Source organism: Thalassophryne amazonica, chromosome 17, assembly GCF_902500255.1.
Source record: "Thalassophryne amazonica chromosome 17, fThaAma1.1, whole genome shotgun sequence".
Lineage (NCBI taxonomy): Eukaryota > Metazoa > Chordata > Actinopteri > Batrachoidiformes > Batrachoididae > Thalassophryne > Thalassophryne amazonica.
The window spans coordinates 48070270-48093284 of record NC_047119.1 but is presented as its reverse complement, the minus strand read 5'-3'; the positions used below and the strand labels follow the sequence as shown (position 1 = coordinate 48093284).

The 23015-nt window shown below is 40.9% G+C and overlaps 1 protein-coding gene across 11 annotated transcripts in view; it reads right to left on the bottom strand.

Annotated features, from left to right (window-relative positions):
* vav2 (vav 2 guanine nucleotide exchange factor) overlaps positions 1-23015 on the bottom strand; it is a 544057-nt gene that overhangs the window by 378957 nt on the left and 142085 nt on the right. For all 11 annotated transcript variants that reach the window (XM_034192797.1, XM_034192803.1, XM_034192800.1 and 8 more), the window contains exon 2: positions 4105-4221. In XM_034192797.1, the coding sequence (XP_034048688.1) occupies positions 4105-4221 (117 nt within the window). The remainder of the gene's footprint in view (positions 1-4104; positions 4222-23015) is intronic.

Here is a 23015-nt window from a genome sequence, read left to right as displayed (position 1 = left end):
AAACGTTTGTGATTCACAGCCGACGGCATGTGGCATAAAAGGACTAAACAGGGCTAACTGCTTTCTGCAGGAAGAAAACTCTTTCTGGCTTTTGTTTATGAGGCATTCTCGACATTTAAATGTATGCCACATTAGCAAGGATCTACTCAATTCAATATAGTATAATGTGATGTTTGGCCTTAATGGAAAATCAATGGCAAGACAAGCCCGCCATCGCAGAGACCGTACAAATGCAACTTCCAAATTGACATACGGAGGACCCGTGTGATTGATTCTGACTGCTGTCAGATTTTAAATACATTCACTGGAAGCTCATTGACTCCCAGACGCTGTCCTGTGGTTTATCTACAAACTGCCAAATGAGCTGGTCTCTCGTTTTTCTCATCATCTTTTCTTTCCTTTTTTTGTCTGAGCAGAGAGGATATGATGAGTTAGATAAGTGAACAGATGACTTTCCACAAATGCATCCTCTATGTAATTGATCTTTGCAGGATATAATACAATTTAATCTGATATAAGCACTGCTGGAGTACAAATTCAAAGTGTTCTTCAATCAAGTGAAGAGCTACAGTATTAACATTCCCACCACACCAACCCAGACACAAAAGCATCAGCTGTCATCATCAATTCAATGACATCATTCAAGCTGCTGTTTTAAACAGCCTGCTAAGCTGGCAGGAAAATAAGTCCACTCTGACCATGCTTAAAGGCCCTGTCACACGGCACTTAACGAAGGGTGACGAAGCCCTGACGAAAAAATAAATCTGGACTTTCGTTGACTGTCGTTGGCATCGTTCCTGCAGCTGGAGCTTCGTCAGGATTTTTAAACTGTTGAAAAATTTGAACGAAGGGCAACAAAAACCTCAATTCGTCTGTGTCTCGTTTTGCTGTCGTTCTTGACGTTTTGTAATCGTTTGTTTAGTTTTTGTAATGTTATTGTTTAATTTGACTTCGTTGGAGCAGCTGAATGTTTTCACACCGTGCAGAAGCTGGTTTCTGAGCGCTGAGGCTGCTGCTGCTTCATGTACCCTTGGAAATTACAGGACAAACTCAGCCTGCTTGCTTAGATTTTTTTTTTTTATCTGTGTGGCTATCTGTGCAGGACATGTTGAAATATCATTGCCAAATGAAACAGCAAGCTTCACCTCAGAAGGTTAGTTCAGTTGTTAGTTTAATTATGTATCCATGTAAATTGAAACCTCATCAAAAAACAAAGTCATTAAAGTCCATCCTAGACTTGGTAAAGTTTTCCAAGAAACTTCTCATTAGTAAAGACCTGACCGGCCTCAAGATAACAAATGCTTCCAATGCCCGGTGAAGTATAAAACAACTCTCGAGAGTGTTCTGGGTCAGCCCCAGGACTTCCACTCTGTTTGATATGCCCAGAACACTTTGACAGGAAGGCACTCAGGAATGATAAGACAGCAAATCAAGGCAAGACTTCTCCTGTACACTTGGCTACAAACCAAATAGTGCAGATTACAGGTCTGATAAAGCTAACAGAATTACACTATCTGGGGGAGAAAAAAACAGAAGAAAAAGCAGAGCAGTAATCTCAAGGTTAAGTAATTGAACATTCCTCTTTGGCTATACCTGGAGATTCTGTCAATGCTAACTCAAACTGGATTTGTGAAAAGGCATAACCTTGGTGGAGCACAACAAAATACACAGCTGTCATACAACATAAGATTGCTTTTAACAACAGAACAGGAGCCCATAATATTCAGAACAGGACACACTGACCTGACATGATTTTAAACCTTTCCAAGCCCACAAAATACAGTAAGATTTTGCCCAAGTCTCCCGACATCTCTGAAACATGGTTTGTTTTGTTAGTTAAGTTTAGGGTTTCCCCAGGGCGTCCCTTAGGTCAGAGTGCCATCATACTTCAAAAGACGCAGTACTCTGCGTCTGTCAGGACAACTGTTGAATGGACTAACATGCAAAGCTTGTTTCCCTGAAGTCATTCATGTCTCCCTGTTGCAGGAGCAACATGTGGTAACTGTGCACAAGCCTTTGCAAACCACAACTACATAGATGCCAAACTCATCTGTGAATTTCTACAGATTTATAACATATGGTGGCCTATCATCCATTTTCTTTGCCTCCTTTCATGGGTAAATAAAATTTAGCCATGGCCAAGGGCTATTCTACAGGGTGCCGTTCTACTACAAATGCCTGCTAGACAAAAAAGCGCAAAAAAGGGATAAAAAGACTTAATTCCCATACTAGGAAAAAAAATGTAACAAGCATTCACCAGGGCTGCTTCTGCCTCAAATTTTTGCCCAGATGGAGCGCGAGCAAACAAGTTTCAAGATGTAGTCACTGCGAATATGCCAGTTGCAGACCTTCAAACATGACTGAAGCTAAGACTACGAATACCCTGAAGCTGGCGCATGCTAAGCAATTTCAAAAATCTGGATTAAATGGTTGAACCTTTCAACCTTTTAATCCCGATTTTAAATCTAGTGCCGATGACAGCTCTAATGACTACATATACCAAGTTTGTTCAAGACTGACAAAGATGAATCAAGAAGTTACTATGATGCTTCAAAATGCATCCCGATCTGCTATCTGGGAGTAAAGGAGAAGGAACTGCACTCTGTGGAATAGCCCTATTAGAGCAGGTGGATCAGTGGGATAAAGGGTCTACCCTTATTTATACCTTGATTCAATTCCCATTCATCCTACCCATTTGTTCCCTTGGACAAGACACTTTATCTGCATTGTCCCAGTCCACCCAGGTGTCAAAAGGTACTGGCATTAGCTGGGGAAGTAATCTGTGTCAGCCTGGCGTCCTATGAAGGGGGAGTTGGAGAGTTTCATTTGCTTCAATTTAAGGAATCCTGGGAGAGGCACAGGCACCAGCTGGCTTCAGGTCTTATACAAAACTTACATGACCAACACACAAACATTGCGGATTCACATTGCCTGAAAACACATGTAATGCCTCACACTGGTGTGTTTCCCTAAAAACTCATCTGGTCTCTGTATTCCATGTTGACAGATTTGCCTTAAAACGGTCCAAAAAAAATAACATGTCTCAGATCCATATTAAAAAAATAAAAAATACAGGGATGCAGACATTCATGCAATCATCCGCCCACTCACACGCTTTTACAAAATGCACAAGACTGCACTCCAAACAAAGCAGATTTCCCACCATCAGGACATCACTGTTACCCAAAAACAGCAGGTCTTGTGTACACACTCAATGTTTCCTTTGCTGACTGTATGTTTCCAAGTGTCGGCCCATCTAAAAACGATCCAGTCCTTCAAAAGGACAAATAAACACCACAGCTTATATCTGATGACAAACAGATATTGTTCCAAAGAGTTTTCATCAGGGTCAGAAGAAAAATCACATCTCACAGAGTCTGCAGTGGTTATGCCACAGCCACACACGGGATTAACATGCCAATTTTACCACATGGACCAACGGAAAGGGTGGTGGTTTGGCAACCTAGTGACTACTTGCTAAAGTGTTGATTGATATCTTGTGGTCAACTTGGCACTAATCGTCATCCACAAATATCCAAAATCACATCAGGGAGTTTCATGAAACATTAATCAAGTAGTACTTACCAAACACATATTAACAGAAGACATAATTTGCTTAATAACATTTCTAGCTAGAAAGCCACAGTAGCGATTGGGCTAGGCTGACTAGAAAATTAGCTAGCATACTTGCTGCCCACAAAAGGTAAAAGTTTCTTGAAAGAATGCATTTGTATTTTTCTCACAACTGACTACAGATGGTGCCAATCAGATTTTGAAACATTTTCACAAAAGGGTAGAACAATTTTTACTTCCGTCACCTCAAAGGTATAGCAGCAGTAGGATGACTTATGATTGAACATCAATCCCAACTTGGGCATCAAAGCTCGCAAATGATGAACAAGACAGCAGCTATTTATGTAGACAGTCAAGCAAGTGTATCCCCCTCTGCAGAAAATTCAACTAAATCCACAGAGTACAGATTGAAAAGAACTGAAATTCTGGAGCAAAGTTTGTGAGACCATGGCATTAGAATACAGGCTACAGAAAGACAGATTACTTCAACCGCTATGCAAATGTCGATGTAAGTAATTCTTAAAAACTCACCTTTCCAAAGTCCCTGACGTCAAAAAGGTCATACGGGTCAAACAGCTCACTGTTGCGGAGGCCAAACTTGTCATGGCACACTTTCAGAAAAGTTCGGATGTTCTTCAAGCACAGGAACTGCAGAAGAACGATAGAGACAAGTCAATCTCATGGAAATCCAAGCTGAAAATGAAACGTAGTGTTAGTGTGTTAGGGACAGATGCACAAACACATTGTGAATTCACAGAGTGCGATTTAACATTCACAACATTTGCCCTCAAAGCAGCAACACTGTAATGTGTGAATAATCATGTTGCAGAAGGTAAAACAGCTGATGAGCCGCCTCTCTGATCTTGATCCTCTCTGATACAAAAAACAAACAAACAAAAAAAAAAATCTCTCCTGATATTTGGTGGGGTGTTGTCAGATAAGACCACCAGAGAAGACCAAGACCTCTTGGGTTGAAACACTGACCTCACACTTGAAGGTTGTAGGTTGGAATTTCTTTATCAACAACCATATGTCCCTGAAAATGCTCTACAGGCTAAAAACAAAGACAAAAACAATTGCTCTACTTTACCTTACAGGCAACATGCATGCTCATGTAAGTACTAACCCTGCATTGACTTGAATGTTTTAACATGATGCAATGAGGCCTCATGCACAGCAGGTGATGTCTTCCTCTGGATACACAATCCAGAACATTGTTCCAAAACATGGATGTTGCGAAGCTTTTGAAACATTACTGAAGTGTTTCGAATCTGTCATTAGTAATTTGCAGTAGTTCTGGTGTCATCCCCAGCAAGATGTTCTATCTGTTCAGTTTTACTTCCCTGTTCTGTTGTATATTTCATACCATACTGGCACAGGTATGGTGCTTAAGGTTTCTCTCCCTCTCGTGAATACTAGCTAACATTCGCAAGAAGGGGGTGCCGCATCCAGCAGGTGGCAGACACGTCTATGGGGTGTTACAAAGGCGAAACATGAAAGTTAGCCATTATGTGCTCTTTTAATTTGGTTCGTTACAAGATGATAGCATTCATTCTTTGTGAGTTATTGTTAAACTAACTAGGATAGACTAACCCACCCAATCACACACATCTACGGTTGTGCTGGAGAATCCCTATGCTGTTACCAGTGCAGGGATAAATGTTAAAATTTTATATATTTCAGATGCTCTAATACGAGCATCTCGAATATGAGGATTTGCTGCTCTTTTTTGTTTGACAGAACTAAATTGTGTCAGGGTTTGAGTTTTGGTTGGTTTTCTGTTTTATTTGTTCTGTTTGTTTGGTGTCACCTACACTTTAAATATAGAGACAATCAACATGTATGTTGGGAAATAATGATGTGCATATAATATACTGTAAACCAGACTTGGATGTTTACATGAACCTGCATAAAATCCTACTCTGGTTAAGAATACAGATGGCTACAGCCCCTCAAATATCGCATAACGATAAACCTGCAGGGCTGAGCAACGGCACAATAACTGCAAGGGAATATTGAAATATTAATGACAAGCATAACTGCCTCTCCTCTCTCTGTGTGAAGAACACATTACCTTGCATGCAGACCCAGATCGCACTCAGACAGGTCGTTTCATTTGTCTGTGCGTGAGCAAAATAAACCTACGGCCACGGATGCAAAATGTACACACCTAAGAGCTTTGAGCAAGAGAGCTGATGTGAAACAAAATGCTTGATTGCCTATTCGGCCCAAAGCTTTGACAGCATAGTTCATCCTTCTAACGGCTGCTGCATAAAAACTAGAAACACAGCCAAGAGCCTTGCCTCAGACTGCACGTTGCATTAATGTTTGGCAAGGCAACAATAACGCCAGCAGCAGAATTACAGGTAACGTAACAGGATGCAGTAATCATATTATACTGATAGTATAACAGACTTAAATTATTGTGGCGTCAAATAATTAAATCTTTTAATCTGTAAAACATCATAATATTGTGAAAAATAGCAGTTACGAGTTCCGAGAATCAACCACATACTCTTCAAATGTTTGAGTCTGTCTGAAACAGTCCAAAGAGCAACTTACCATGATCAAAACAAGGAACAAACACAATGACTTGGCAATCAGAATAACTCACAAATTTGACTTTTTTGCTTGTCAAATGACTGAAATTAATTAATGACCAAAACAGTTGATGATTATTTGATTTCCAGCCTCCGTGAAGGAGATGATGGTTTCAGTTTAACTGTGATTTTCTGTTAGCAAGCTCATGTTTTACCAAAAACATTATGTTCGGTGTTTCTGCAAAAATATGTTAATGTTAAAACATCAGAGAACAGTTGGAAACAGTCAATGGTGTTGCAATATGTAACTGCAAGCAAACTAGCTAGCATAGCCATATCGGTGTCAGTTTGTTTCTTTTCTCTGAAAAACATGGAGCCATATCTCCAGGTTATACGCTGTAAACAGTAACTATTTATGAACAGCAAACAACAGAATCTACTGTTGCGCATGTAGCTCATGAACAAACTATCTTAGCCATAACTGATAATAACTTTAAAGTTTCTTTTTTGTAACCTTTCCAAAACACTGATCCCTATCTCCAGGTTAGTGGTTATAGCAATATTAGCCTTTTATGAAAAACTGAAAATAGAAACCACTATTACAGAAACTAGCCCATCCATGGGCTAGTTGCTGTAATTTGCTTATAAGCAAATTATTATTAGCTTATTATTATTATTAGCTTAGCTATAACTGCGGACCATTAAGGGTTTTTTTTTTTTTTTTTTTTGCTGTCTCAAAACACAGAGATATCACCAGTTCAAAGGTTCTAACAGCAAACCTAAGCATTTATGAACCGCTAACAATAAAACCAAAACTGCAGCAGCTAGCTCATAAGCAACCTAGATAGCTAGCTTAGGCTTATTGCTTACAATTTTAAAGTCTCTGGTTATTCATTCTTACTGACAGGTATCACAAGGTTCTCGATAGGAACACCAACTGTGCAAGTCTGGTCTGGTCTAGTGTTGTGCGTGTAAACTACATATAAGGGCCACGTCAGCCAGTCAAAGGAAACGTGACTGGTTGGCTGCCCGAGGTGACATTTGCAGCGCAGCAGCGAAGGTTATCACGCCTGCAGATTTTCACATGCAGCAAAAAAATGGAGGAAAAAGATTATTTTCCCAGCCCAGATATGAAAAGGTAACATTTGCTGGAGTTGTGTGGAGATGAGAGATATGGATCAGAGGGGAGGAAGATGTGTCTGACATTCTGATGTATGTACACTAGTGTAGCGTGGAGGGAATTACTATGATCCAGAAGACAAATAACATACAGCTTCTTCAGGAATGGTGTTTCCAGGAGCAATTGGGAATAAAAAGCCTCTGGTTCCCAGTGCAGGGCGACGTTACCCGTGCAGGGTGAAAGCGCAACATTACCCTCTTCAGGGTAATATTACCCCTGCAGATGTTACCCTCTTTAGGGTGACATTACCCTCTTCCAGGGATGAAAGTCGTGAAAACCAAAAAAAGCTGAAACCTAAAATTAACACCCCCACTGCGCATTCATAAATTTTCGAATTGTAAAAGCTCTTAAATGCAATCTGGGGCTGTTCTAGACTATAAATTGCAGTGAGTGCAGCATCCATTTTGTTGAGAAAAAAAAAAAACAAATTTCATATTCAAAATCATTCGTCAGTAGTAGTATTAGTATCAGCAGTATTCTGCCCTTACTAGGATGCAGCAGTTTTCTAGCGTGGCAGATAGTTCTGGAGGAAATCCCTGAAGAAATGAACAAACTGAAAATATGGTTTGACCAAAACAAATTGTCATTAAACTTTAATAAAACAAAACTAATGTTATTTGGGAACTGCACAACGAATGAGCAAGTACAAATGCAGATAGATGGGGTGCAGTTTGAAAAGGTTAATAAATATAAATTTTGGGGGGCAATAATACATGAGAAAATCAGTTGAAAACCACACAAATATATACAAACCAAATTATCAAGAAGCATTTCAGTGTTTAAAAAAAGCAAATCATGTTCTGGATCATAAATCATTGTGCATCTTATACTGTTCCACTATCTTACCGGATTTCACTTACTGTATAGAGATCTGGGGCAATAACTACATGAGTTCAATAAAATCACTATCTAGTCTTTAAAAAAAAGGGCAATATGGGTCATCAAGACCATACTCACTCACTCTTCTTAAAGTCAAAACAATTAAAATTAACAGACATACTAAAATTCCAAACAGGACAGATCTTGTACAAAGCAAAAAATAATCTTTTATCAAAACCATACAGAAATTGTTCAGGGATCGGGAAGAAGGATATCAATTAAGAGGGAAAATTAAAAATTAATAAAAATCCGTACAAACAAGATCCTGCATTTCATTTTGTCGGGTGAGACTGTTGAACAGTGTGAGTGGGGGGGTTAAAGCAGTGTCCAAACATTCAACAGTTTAAAACTAAATATAATGAATGTGTTTTCACAGGATACATGGATGAAGTGGGGGTGTGAGAGTCACTAGGTGTTCCCAGGAAACAGTTATTTATTTCTATATTTATTTATTTATGTTCATTGTTAGTTGGTTTTATCTTTTCTGTTGCATTTTGTTTTATCAGGTTCTTTTTGTCTCTTTCTCTAAAACTGTATTGTAGCCATTATTAGTTATTATTACTATTATGATTGTTGTTGTTGTTGCTATTATTACCATTAATATATAAATAAAAATAAACACAAAATTACAATTTGTAATGCATTTGACTTTCACAACAACAAACGCTGAGCCATTAATTATTATACAGAAAACAAATGCACACAAACGTGCCGAGATGTGAATAGCTTAATGCTAACTTTAACATTGAAAAGGCCATAGACATGCTAACATGTTAGTATCGCTCCCATTTTTAAGTTACAAAATACATCTATCAACTGTTTCAGAAGACCATAACAGATCAGTTTAAAATAAAAAGGTAAATGTTACTGTTATTACTACTATTATTAATATATGCTCTTTAGGGTTTTAGCGGGGAAAATTTAAGATAAAGCGAAATAAAACAACAGCTTTGCTTCAAGGGCCCCAAAGCTGCCCAAAACCTGCCTGATCAAAAAGCACAGCACTTAACGCTTCCTACTGAACAATAATGATGTAAAAAATGATCCGGGCAACTGGCAAAAAAGCGGAAATCTGCCAAAAAAGTGGACCTTCTTCGGGGCAACATTACCCTTTTCAGGGTGAAGGTACCATGAGCAGGGTGACATTACCCTCTTAAGGGTGACATTACCCTCTAGAGCGTGAAGGTACCCCCTGCAAGGCGATGTTACCCCTTGCAGGGTGAAGTTACCCCCTGCAGCATGATGTTACCCCTTCAGGGCAGCATTACCCTCTACAGGGTGAAGGTACCCCCTGCAGGGCGGTGTTACCCCCTGCAGGGTGATGTTACCTTCTTCAGGGTGAAGTCACCCTCTTCAGGGTGATTTTACCCACTGCAGGGTGAAGTTACACTCGACATCTAAAGTTGTGCTTCTCACACAATGTCAGCGCTCACTGAGGTCATGTGTTCACCACTGACTAATGATACGTATGAATTACTGAAATGTATGTCGGCTCTACTGGAAGCATGAGACATGCAGGATGCCCTTCCTGATGCAACGTCACATGGCAGGGGTGTGGTTTGAACCGGGAACCTTCCGCACTGAAACCAAGCACAATAACCACTTGGCCATTACATGATTAACGTAAATTGATTGCATTCTCCACTGACATCAAAATGTATCCCGTTTAACAGATAATTATTCAAACATGCATGTTCGGGATAAATAAATGTGTGGCACAACGCGCCAACTGTCGGGGGAGTCGGGGTTTCCTTACAATCTCAACAGGTTTATTGATTAGCACCACTATGCATTAACATTTAAAAACATCATTACTAAGATCATCCGTTCTGGTGATCAACTGTAGCAAATTTCTACAGACTGCTGGAGGAGAAAAAACTTTAACATATTTCTTTCCTCCACATCTACTATTATTGTAGTTTCAGAGTTCAAACTGTAGCAATTTCTGTCATATTATTAGAAGTATATCACTGCAGTAAATGTCACCTGCAGCTGGCAAGTGAAGACAGTGTGCATGTATTTCAAATAAAAGTTATTTTTTATGTGCACCCACTGGCACATCATTTTGTCTAGATGTCTGAGGGAAGAGAAAAAACACATTGCAATAAATACGTCTTCCCGCACACAATAGTACAATGTCATCAATAAATATACTTTAAAAATGGGCATATAACTGCTTTTTATTAAACAAGTGTGACTACACATGTAATATCTGCATTTGATGAAAGTGTTGTTTGTGTTTATCCTAATACATGACGTGTTAAAATCCTGAAAAGGATCCTTTGACCTTGCTTGGGCCATTCTGGAACCAACCAATAAGCGAGAGTTTTGTTTACTTCTGGGTTAGTCCCTGTGCTATAAACATGACTGAGTCCGCCACACCATAGGAGAATTGATCCTGGCCTCGGCGTTGGTAAACATCTCCAATGGATTATTCCGGTCCCAGAACACCTGCTTCTGCCGCAAGGCTCTTCTTCCTTCCTGCTCCATCAATTGGTGGTACATGATAGCTGCTATTTTTGAGGTAAGACACTGAAGTTTTGTTGAGTAAAATATGATTAGCCTCCTCTGAACCAGGATTAAAAACTTTAGGCTAACGCAAATCTTTAGGTGACCAAGCGCTTTGTGAAATGACGAAGGTCAAAAGATTAGTCAACTAAGTGAGTTTAGCCAACTAAACATGATTAGACTGCTTTATGAAACCGGGCCCAGGGTTCAGCAGGTGTACTTGTGTCTGGAAATCTGTCCACAATAATCAGTGTTTCTGCTTTTGGACGAGAAGAGAGAAAACATAAAGACAGTACCACTGCAACAGAGAATAAATGCGGAAAATGGAGGGAGATGAAGATAAAAGAGATAAAGTGCAGGTGGGTTGAAATTTAATAAGGCAGTGGACGTTTTTACAAGTCGGCTCCACCGGAGTGACGGCTCTGATTGTGACTCCTCAGTCGAGAGCAAACAGCTCTGAAAAGACAAGGGCTTGTTGTCACGGAGGTGCGGATGATGGGGGAGGAGAGATGGGAGGAAGCAAGAAGAAGAGGAGAGACTCAGGTCACAAAGACCCGTCACATCCCTGACAAGCACTTCTACCGTATCAGCCGACGACGTCACACAGAGAATAATGCATGAATCCTCTGGGACTGCGGCCTTTATCTGTGCAGACTGCCATGTGTTCATATCTGAGGAGATACAAATTACAGCTTCCCCCCAAAAGCTGACAACAACAGATGCAGGATGAGCGCAGAAATACAGGCGAGTAGATAGTCAGGGGTGGAGGGAAGAGTGGGTCGTTGGGCAAAAAATAAAACTGAAGATTTACAACTCAAGGAGTGTAAAGTTGACAAGCGATCAGTTTAACAAACATTGCAGTGTGAACAAATGAAAACACCAAAGGGAGAACAACCCCATCTAGAAAACAAACCATTTTCCAGGGAAAATGTTCAAAAATCAAGCAACTAATTCGGTTTACCACAGTTAGCATTAGCATATGTATTCATGCATCCCTTGCATGTCACACTTAGTGGCAACTGCCTACCATTAATGCCAACTGCAGTTAGCATCCATCGCTAACTAGGTGGAGGTAATGGTCTAGTGGTTAAGCACTGGGCTTGAGTTCAAATAATTAATAATTATCACGCTAAACAAATACACTAAAAATAAATCGCTGCTAGAGGCACTGCATTCAACCCAGAAGTGTTAAGCATGTGTTTACAATAGCAACAACAGCAGCAAGCCATAAGCTCCGCACCTCTTTCACTTCTTACATGGACGCCAAAAAGAGTAATGTTTGTCTTGGTGGATAACAGGATTCACTTTCAGCGTGGAAAGAATTGACTGATGGATGTGATAAATGCTGACGTGGCGTTAATAAATGAGGTGCTGTGACTCAAGTTAATTTTCTTGTGTAACAAAGCGCCGGTGTTCTCTGGTTCAGGCTGAAAACACAGAGGGACTTCTTTTAAAATGCTACGTTTCTTCAGTCCCCAAGCAGGACTCTTATGTGGATAACTTTTCATCAGGCTGTGATAAGGAATCTGACTAAAATGAACAGGTAAGATAAGTCTTTATATTTGAATTTATATGATGTTTCTCACACTGGCTGTGGCTCACCCCATGTTTACACACTTACTGAAGTCAAATAACATTGGGACTGCAGTGTCTATCAACAAGTTTTTATTTGGTTTCAAACCCATTCTCAGCAGGACAAGGGAGGAATTGTGGGTCGCCGTCATGTTAGTGGCTACGTCTATAGGTGAGTGAGTCAGACTCTATATTTAGACAAGTGTATAAACAGCCAGCCAAGTCTGTCCAGACACAGAGGCTGTTTGTGACAATTGCGCTGATCGCACCTGAACTATGTGAAACTTTTGTCAGTTTGTCTTATCGACATTATCCCTCTCTTGCACACAGAATTCAATATGGGTATGTTAAGGTGGGAGTAGGCCATGGTGATATATTGATAATATCGATTAATTTGAATTATTTGTTGCGGACGATTTTAAAAATAAAAAATTCGAGTTTTTTTCTCCTCTTGCAGTGGCGCACCTTTTTGTCCCCAGGACCTTCCATAGCTCCCCCCTCCCCGTCCCGTTTCCTTCACACAATAACAAAGATGGCTAACCGCTAATGGAGAGCGAGTTTCGTCAGTGGTTTGAGATTGCTGTGACAGACGTGGAACAAGTGACTGGACGCTGCAAAGTTTGTCTAAAGACACGGTTCTCCCCAGACGATGGAACAGCGGCGTAGTGCCGTTGTATTTTTGTTTAACCCAGCCAGTCTGTTTGTGCTGATCGGACTGCTGCCTGCTCGTCGGCAGCCAGCTGAGCAGAGCAGAGTCACAGCGATGCAGCTCAGAGTGAGAGAACAAAAACTCTGTCAAAGTCTTTCAACAAAAACAGCTTCTTCTACCTGCGTAGCTATTAAGGCTTTATTTTACAGATGAAAGCTTTCATATTTCCAAAGTTTGCTCAAATAAGCCGCATAGAGGGTGTTAGAGTGAAGAGTCTCGTTCCCTCACAACGAGAGAGAGAGGAGGAAAAGTCAACAGAGGCTCCACACTAAAAAAGCAGTGAAGCAATTTTAATCAACGATCATCGTCACCACACAATTCAGTGAAACAGTAAAGTGTGAAAAACTGATTCAGAACGTTTTTCCATCCAGGATTTCATCTTGATGAGAGCAAATTTACTTCTACCAGAAGTATCTTCTTTTTTATTATTGTTTCTGCACCAATGACACCAGATCAAATTACTTGTACGTGAGAACTTACTTTGCAATAAATGTTATTCTGATTTGACAATCAAATCAGTCCAGGTTTAGCTCTTGTACAAACAAGACAATTAGGGGTTATATTGTTTTTAAAAAGTATGCAATCCCACTCAGAAATGTTAAAAAGAAAAAACTAAACTGTCAACATGACAGTAAAACTCTGCCTGTCTGACTGGATTAAAGGTACAGTGTGTCATTTTTAAAGAAGAGAAGAGCAAAGGATATGTCCATCAAATATTAATGTGTTTTTAAACTTTTCAATGTTATTTATTTTATTAACTTAGACAGAAACATGCAAAAAGAATTTTGATATTATAACACAAGTGTCTTTTTTGGTCTATTATTCTTGCTTTCAATGCATCTAAAACCAGTCAAAATGACTCACAACGCGCCGCCTTGGGTGATAATTGCCAACAGCACCGCTATACTAAAAATTTCTGGAGCGAACCCTGAAAGCCCATCGCAACAAAACGCAGCCGCACAACAAACTTATTCCAGTATCTAAAACAGAGGCATCCAGCTGCATGGGAGAAATGCTACACTTTACGAGGGGAACAAGAGCGCAAACTCCCGCTAAAATCCAGCTTACTCTGGTGGAATCATTTACCCAAGAGTATTTTTTAAATCAAAAGAACAATTGGAGCTTCAATTCCAGGAGGTAAGTAAGGGTTAGTTTTAAGTTTTTGATAGAATAAAAGCAAAACTTGTTTTGAGGTATCTCTGTCATTTGTACTAAATGTTTTCTTTTAAAAAGTAGGGGGAAAAAAAAAATCGGAAAAAAAATCGAAAATCAAATTTTTTCTGAAAAAATCTGAGATTTTATTTTTAGGCCAAATCGCCCAGGCCTAGGCGGGAGCTTGGTCCCCACATGCATATGTCATAAATACATTCTTTATAAAAAAAGTTTTTAGCAATTTATTAATTATCATTGGAAATGCATGTTTTTATTATGTTTTATCAGAAAAAAATAATAATTATATTTAAGATAGCCCTTCTTTAAACACATTGGCTAGCACTTTGCCTGGGAGCAAGAAGGTCCTAGACTTAATTTTAACAACTTTCTTTCCTTGTGGAGTTGTCAGTATTTTGTGCATCAATGTGGGTTTCCCCTGGGCACTCCAGGTTCCTCCCACTATGGACAACTGGATGTCTTTGATGCTAGGTCCTTCGGAGGATCCTTGGGTACCGCTGGAATGACTTTGTATCAAACAAGCGGTTACTTAGAGCAGTGATTTTCAACCTTTTTTGAGCCGCGGCACCCTTTTTATATTTACAAAATCCTGCGGCACACCACTGTCATGTGTCACGTGTCACGCACCACTAACTCGACTGTCTCTACACGGTGCGTTAGCACGTTAGCAAGATGTGCGGTACAGATATGACGTAACATAGTATACTATAGTCATGGAGCTGTATATAAGAACTAGAGAGCGCAGTCCCAATGCTGCACACTAAACGAAAACGTCCCTTCATGGACAGCGACATGACGTCTCCTAACTGGGCAAAATATTGACGAAGTACCCGGATGTTAATGCATTTTCAATGGAGATTCGCGACTGAACACACTCAGAAAAATGCTCGCAAAATACGTGTTAAAATGCCATTTTGTCCTGGATATCGAGCCAGTAAAATTAAATTACATTAAATTATGTCAGGAAAGTATTAAACTTACTCTGACACACACACATTCACAAATATTAGTGTTGAAAGTTACACGGATCTGTGCTGTTAAGCTACGCTGCTCGGCTGAGCTGCAGCTGCTGTTCAACGCAGTGCGGCTCCTAAAACCATTACAATACATTTATATATATTATATTTTTACACAATTATCCTTTATTGACCGAGTTTCATTCATGAAGTCAGTGGTGTGTGTGTGTGCACATCTCTGTGTGTGTGGCAGCACAGCGCGGGTCATTAATCTCATTATTTTAAGGTGCAAAAAAAAAAACTCCCCAGTCTTGTCCAACAATTTTTAGTCACTAACGACAAGAATTTTAACTAGACATTGGTCTAGCAGTGGAAAATATCAACTAGACATAAGTGAAAATAATGATCCGTGTCATCGGGTGACACAGGTACGGCAGGAGACATACAGCTGTTTATCATCCAAATATCACGGACAAAGTGACAACAATAACCAAAACCACTTACTTATGGAAGGAAATATTGTCTCCCTTGTTCCTCCGTTTGTGACTTTGCCAACATGCGCAGCTTTCCGGCATATTCCACCTGTTTCTTGACGAGACTAAGTGAACTTCTATGCACACAAATCACTAACTTGCCTGGAATTAAAATGGCGATCACGCCTCCTTGTCGGCACACGGCTCAGCGCTACTGCGCGCTTTGCTGCCATCTACTGGAATAAAAGAGCATTACACCATCTCCCACACTATTACAGCACATACACCCGATAATGCTGATATTTGATAATTGCCCACGGCACCCCTGATGATCGATCACGGCACCCTAGGGTGCCGCGGCACCCCGGTTGAGAATCACTGACTTAGAGAGACTAAGATGAGGAGTTTCGCATGCATTGCCTTGTTGCATCAGTTTCAATATTTTGGCCATGTTATGCAATTTTCTGTGCAAGATCCAGCATACAGGTGCCTCTGTGTTGAGCACCCCAGCAGCTGGAGAAGACCAAGGGGACGCCCACATTTTACCCGCCTGCGACAGATGGATGGTTATTTTAGAGATTTGCAGATGGACCTTTTTGTCTGTCTGGGTGGCGGCTCTCCAGGACACAAGGTGGATCCGTGGTGTCGTGAATGTAGTGCAGTGTGGTACCAGTGCATGTTCCCAGACTTGACTTATGGTTTTACAAGCTAGAGGCCACATAGTACAGTTTCTGTGGACGTGCAGCAGCAGGCAACATTTCTGTTACTACTGAGAAGACAGAGAGATGGGTGTTTCCCATGGATATTTTAATTTTAACTTAAACACGGGTGTGACCGCTGCACCACCATTGTATGTTCATTGACCAGAAGAGTCGGGTCAGGTCCCGGACCATGCCAGGCTAATGCCACACGTCCATCATACCAGAGAATCATCCCAGGACCTGGATGGCAACTATTCAGGCAGACAACCAGTCCATCTCTACCTCGTAAAGTTACCACTACAGCCAGGAGGAACATGTGTCTGGGACCTTCTCCTGCCACTGATTAACATCACTTTGACCAGACTGAATCAGTTAATCAGTGAAATTATCAGGTGGAGTGGGTGGTTACACAGAAAACCTGCACCCTCATGGCCCTTTCTGGAATCAGTTTGAAACCTCTGCCATAGAGTAAGAATTTTTTCTGTATAGGACAAATAGAAACATGCCAAAATGCTGAATTTAGAAACCTGTCATCCTTTTCGTTCAGGACTTGATGGAAAAGAGTTTAGAAAAGGAGAGAAAAGGAAAGGAGTAGAGGTGAGGAGTTCAACAGGCAGACTGAGGTGAGTCAAGGGGACGATCAGGCCATCAGTCAAAGAAAGAGACGGATTCCTGTCTGGGATCTGTGAGACAGCACATTCACTCATTCACACAAACACAAAACACCTGTGTTGTGCCGGCAGACCGTCAAAACCACAGGAGATGAATTCTGAGCAGGTGAGAAAGCAGAAAGTAGACGACCTATTCTATGCAGCCAAACAGACAGCCACAAAAAAAAGCCAACTGAGCTGTTTCCGACAGGCTACACACACACACACACAGAGGTATAAGTGATGATGGATCTGATTGACCTGACTTTGTTTAAAACCTTGATAACTTTGTGTTACACTACGGGGAGATTTATACTCAGACCTTCCAAACAAACCTCCTCCAAATGTTTGACGGTGCAGAAAACATCTGACAATATAGATGAGATCACACACCGAGCTCATTATGTGGTTTGACAATAAATGGAATAAATACAAATACGGCCATTCAAAGTCAACAAGAAAACGGGTACCTGTGCCCCCTTCTTTAGACAATTCTGGAAATCTGGAGTATGAACCTAATATTTTGGAATCTACAAAATTTTTAAAAAATTAGCAAATTTGAGACCATGAACTGGTTAGGTTTTTTTGAAATATGTTGATTTCTTATGGAATCTTCATTGTCTCACTTGGTATCAATACAATGAAGATATCTCCTTTTACGGCTCGTCCACATGGACTATCCGCAAAAGTTTTGTATCGTATCAGCATTTCGTCCACATGGGCTGTTTTAAAGCCAGTCCTAGAATGGTTAAATCTCAAAATACCACCTTTGTGTTTTCATGTGTAAAACCAATATGCAACTTTTGTGAAATGATGACGTGATAACCCCAACTCTATGATTTCTGACTAAACCACAGCCGCAAGACATCACTTCTTTCTCTGTCGGCTGTCTCGGATACTGTACCTGAAACCCGTCCATTATACCGGCGTATTTGGATTGACACAATTTCTGATCAAGATTCTCTTGTAATTTAGTTGATTTATAATCCAGTGTGTCTCGAGGTAGAGGTTCCAATTTGTATGGGCATGCTCTACATCATCCTCTTGTTTTTTTTTTTGTTTGTTTTTTTGTGGGAGCGTTATAGTGCCACATACAGGTCTGGCATATACACTCACCGGCCACTTTATTACACAAATAGCTAATCAGCAAATCATATGGCAGCAACTCAATGTATTCCAATGTCTAGAGGTGGTGAAGACGACTTGCTGAAGTGTAAACTGAGTATCGGAATGGGAGAAGATATCCAGTGAGCGGCAGTTGTGAGGACGAAAATGTCTTGTTGATGTCAGAAGCCAGAGGAGAATGGGCAGACTGGTTGAATGGGCGACTGTGTGATGCCATCATGTCAATATGAACCAACGTCTCTAAGGAAAGGTGTACCTAATGAAGCAACTGGTGAGTGTATACTATAGTGGTTTTCAGCATTTACAGAGGTTCCATATGTATGCATATACTATATTTCCTGAAATGGTGGCATGTTTACGTAACACCTTTTGCAAATGTCAAAAGAAAAAATCATATTTGGAAAGATCCGTATACATGGGGACAAGGTGTTAATGCTACTGTTGGTGTTTTGGGTCGTAAGTAAATTATGGAAAAACCATGAACCATGATCCTTTGGAGACGTCCTGACAGAAGCTTTTTTTTTTTTTTGGTCTTCATGCTGGTTGCGATGGCATACAGTGCTGTGAAAAGTTGTCAGTATTGGTTCAAAAAGTTATTAAATAAAAAACTGTTTTGTAGAAGAAAAACAATATTTGTATTTTGAAATGGCAGGCACCCCTCTGTACCAGGTGAAGAAATGTTTAGGTGACATTTGCCAGGTGACGACCAGAAGGAATTAATGAGCGCTGGATCTCGGCTGCCAGGTCGCCCAGATGAAAACCTCTGTTCCTGGATGCTGCAGAAGGTGATGCTTATGAATATTTCATTACAATAGTATGCAAATGTGTTAATCTGATCCTATTAACCCTAAAAGCCGGCACACAGCACAGATTGACCACACTTTTAAATCGCACACAAACCTCAACAGACGAGGCGGAACTGCTTTGTTAGGGAGACACACATGGCCCATGTTAAATATGGACAGTAAATGGGCTAAGTACGGTTTTTAGTGAGGTTAATCTCCATTACAAAAGAAGATAATTCAGCTCACAGGACAGACTCGGGGGGGAGGAAGTCACCATGATCGTACAGCACGACTACCTAATTAAATCAAGCCCACCTTCACCTTTACACTGGTTACTCATAAAAACACAAGCACACACTCGAATATGAGATAAGACATGAGCACAGAAAGCATTCGTTCACTGCACCGCCCTCACTACGTGGCTACACACCAGTTGTGATCATAAGGAAGCTGACATTGAAGATAAGAAAAAGGAGGCCGCTACCGAGAACGAAAAACTTTTGTGTGCACGGAACGGCAGAAAGTAAAAGAAACAATACGCCTTCAAGGTGCTGGTCTTTCTGCTCTGCAGCTGAAACAAAAAATCCACTCTGAATAGACGCAGAGAACAAAAACAGAGCTAATTTGTGCTTTAAAGAACCAACCAGTGTTTCTGAGTGGAACACCAATATGTCTATTATCACACTCGTAACATGGCAAAACCGTGAGCTGTGTGTGTGTGTAGAACTAGAGTTTGTGTAAATCTTGTGCTAATCCCAAAGCAAATCTGTAGTGGATCCGCCGCAACTGCGGGGGCAATACAAGTATATAGACGGTGAAAGTGCAAAACTGACTATCTTTTGTTTTCCATGAAAATGAGGTAGATAGTGGACATGGTACAGGAAGACTTTGTCTACATTTTCTCTCTTTACCTAAGCTTGATATGTACTATGCACGAGGAAGTTGCAACATATCAAAACCTCCTAGCTTTAAAATCAGCAAAAAGCAAAATGAAAACCTGTCATACTACCAATCCATGCGCCCAGGCAATGTTCCAGGTGATCCTGCAGTTACAGATATCCGGCAGTTAAAGTACACATTTAATAATGGCATCAACTACAAACTGGACTATGGTGAGGGGGGATTTGTGGAACTGCCAAGGAGGCTGAGACCAAACATAGGACAAGTTGTACAGAAATACGAGGGCTGTCAATAAAGTAACGGTCCTTTTTATTTTTTTCAAAAACTATATGGATTTCATTCATATGTTTTTACGTCAGACATGCTTGAACCCTCGTGCGCATGCGTGAGTTTTTCCACGACTGTCGGTGACATCATTTGCCTGTGAGCACTCCTTGTGGGAGGAGTCGTCCAGCCCCTCGTCGGAATTCCTTTGTCTGAGAAGTTGCTGAGACACTGGCGCTTTGTTTGATCAAAATTTTTTCTAAACCTGTGAGACACATCGAAGTGGACATGGTTCGAAAAATTAAGCTGGTTTTCAGTGAAAATTTTAACAGCTGATGAGAGATTTTGAGGTGATTCTGTCGCTTTAAGGACTTTTCACAGTGTGAGACGTCGCGCTGCGCTCTCAGGCAGCGTCGTCAGCCTGTTCAAGCTGAAAACCTCCACATTTCAGGCTCTATTGATCCAGGACGTCGTGAGAGAACAGATAAGTTTCAGAAGAAGTCGGTTTCAGCATTTTATCCGGATATTCCACTGTTAAAGGAGATTTTTTTAATGAAAGACGTGCGGACGGATCCGCGCGTCGGGACGCAGCCGACGCGGTGCGGCGGCACAGGAAAAACACCTCCGTGTTGATAACCATTTGTAAAATCCAGGCGGCTTTTGATGGCTTTCAGTGGAGTGAGTATATGAGAAATTGTTTAACAGGCAGGACATGTTCCAACTTGTCCTTAAGGCTTTCAACAGAGGTGTTTTTGCTGTGGCGGAGCGTTGCGGCGGCTGCGTCCTGACGCGCGGACCCGTCCGCACGTCTTTCATTAAAAAAATCTCCTTTAACAGTGGAATACCCGGATAAAATGCTGAAACCGACTTTTTCTGAAACTTCTCTGTTCTCTCACGACGTCCTGGATCAATAGAACCTGAAATGTGGAGGTTTTCAGCTTGAACAGGCTGACGACGCCGCCTGACAGCGCTGCGCGACGTCTCGCACCGTGAAAAGTCCTTAAAGCGACAGAATCACCTCAAAATCTCTCATCAGCCGTTAAAATTTTCACTGAAAACCAGCTTAATTTTTCGAACCGTGTCCACTTCGATGTGTCTCACAGGTTTAGAAAAAATTTTGATCAAACAACGCGCCAGTCTCTCAGCAACTTCTCAGACAAAGGAATTCCGACGAGGGGCTGGACGACTCCTCCCACAAGGAGTGCTCACAGGCGAATTACGTCACCGACAGGCGTGGAAAAACTCACGCATGCGCACGAGGGTTCAAGCATGTCTGACGTAAAAACATATGAATGAAATCCATATAGTTTTTGAAAAAAATTAAAAGGACCGTAACTTTATTGACAGCCCTCGTATACACACCAAGCGAAGATCAAAAGATCGAAGTACAAACATCTACAGGAGCTCAAGAGTGTATTGGCCCCTGACTTCGACAGCTTCTATGACAATCTTGATCATGACTAGACTCTCTTGTGCTACTGATGACATCTGAGCGGAGGGCACATAACTGTGTATAGTTTATATAATATCTCTGTTTATCACCGCTGTTCGTAGTTTTAAAATAGCATTGATTCAACTGATCTGTTAACATTTTGATCGCTATGATTTCACAAAATTCATTTTAATGACATGGATTTAATGTTAATAAATGTCTTCAAGCAGTTGAAAGTTATTTTCTGTATTTTTTTTTTTTGTTGTTTCATTTTTAGGGGGTCATTCAAAAATGACAAACTGCAAAATTGGGACCTTTCAAACATCAATCCCAGCTGAAACGCTTTCTCCATTCTGAAAATATGGGACATGTAGCACATTAAACCACATCCCCCCCTCTCTCTCTAAACTGTCTAGCATCAGGAATGATACATACAGTAAAATTTAGAGAAAAAATAACTCCTAAGATTGAGTATATAGCAGTCAGAGGGCTGAAGAGGCAGCACTGGCACAAGATGTGGGAACCTGGGATATGCAAATGATTCGTTGGATTAATTACACATAAATAAGTCTAAAATATGTCGAAGACCACCCACAGTTCATAGCTGTCATAGCACATTCTACTGTGTTAATCAAAAATGGTTGTCAGGATTTGCCCCTGCTCAGGTCTTGACCTTTTATTTTCAGCCTTTGTATTGATATCTTTTACTTGGTTTTTGATCATCTGTTTATGAGGTCTGTTAGAAAAGTATCCGACCTTTTTATTTTTTTCAAAAACCTGATGGATTTGAATCACGTGTGCTTGCATGACCCAACCTTGAACCTTTGTGCGCATGCGTGAGTTTTCTGCCGTCTGAATCTTCCGAATGGTGGAAGAGCTGGGCATGTCACAACATGTCCTGTGAGGCTTCAACACGGTGGCGCTTTTGCTGCGCCATCAGCTTCGTGCCAAAGCCATCAGCATGAATTTTGCTGCAACTCTTTTCATGGCCAAATCTTCTGTCACAGTGGAATGTGCTGAAAAAGTGCTGATGTCCACCTCTTCCACAATTTCTCGGATAGTCACATGACGGCCCCGCATCACCACAGAGTTCACTTTGGAAATGATCCGGTCATTTCAGCATGTTGATGGCCGCCCTGAGCGCGGCGCGCTCTCCACCGTTGTGCGGCCGTCTTTAAACCGGTTGTACCGCTCCTTAATCTGTGTGATGCCCATAGCATCGTCACCGAAAGCCGTCTGAATAATACGAATGGTTTCCACCTGGCTGTCGCCCAGTTTCTGGCAAAATTTGATGCAGTCGCGCTGCTCCAGTTGTTCCGCCATTTCCTTGCAAAGAAGAAACGACGAAGACTCCACCCATCCTCACACAAAGGCTGCTTACAAGCAAATGACGCAATCGACAGGCGTGAAAAAACTCACGCATGCGCACGAAGGTTCAAGGTTGGCTCATGCAAGCACACGTGATTCAAATCCATCAAGTTTTTGAAAAAAATAAAAAGGTCGGATACTTTTCTGACAGACCTCGTATTTTGCTTTTCTCATAGCTCGTTTCTGTTCTTCACACATCAGCCAAACGTTTAGTGCCGTTCTTGTTTTGT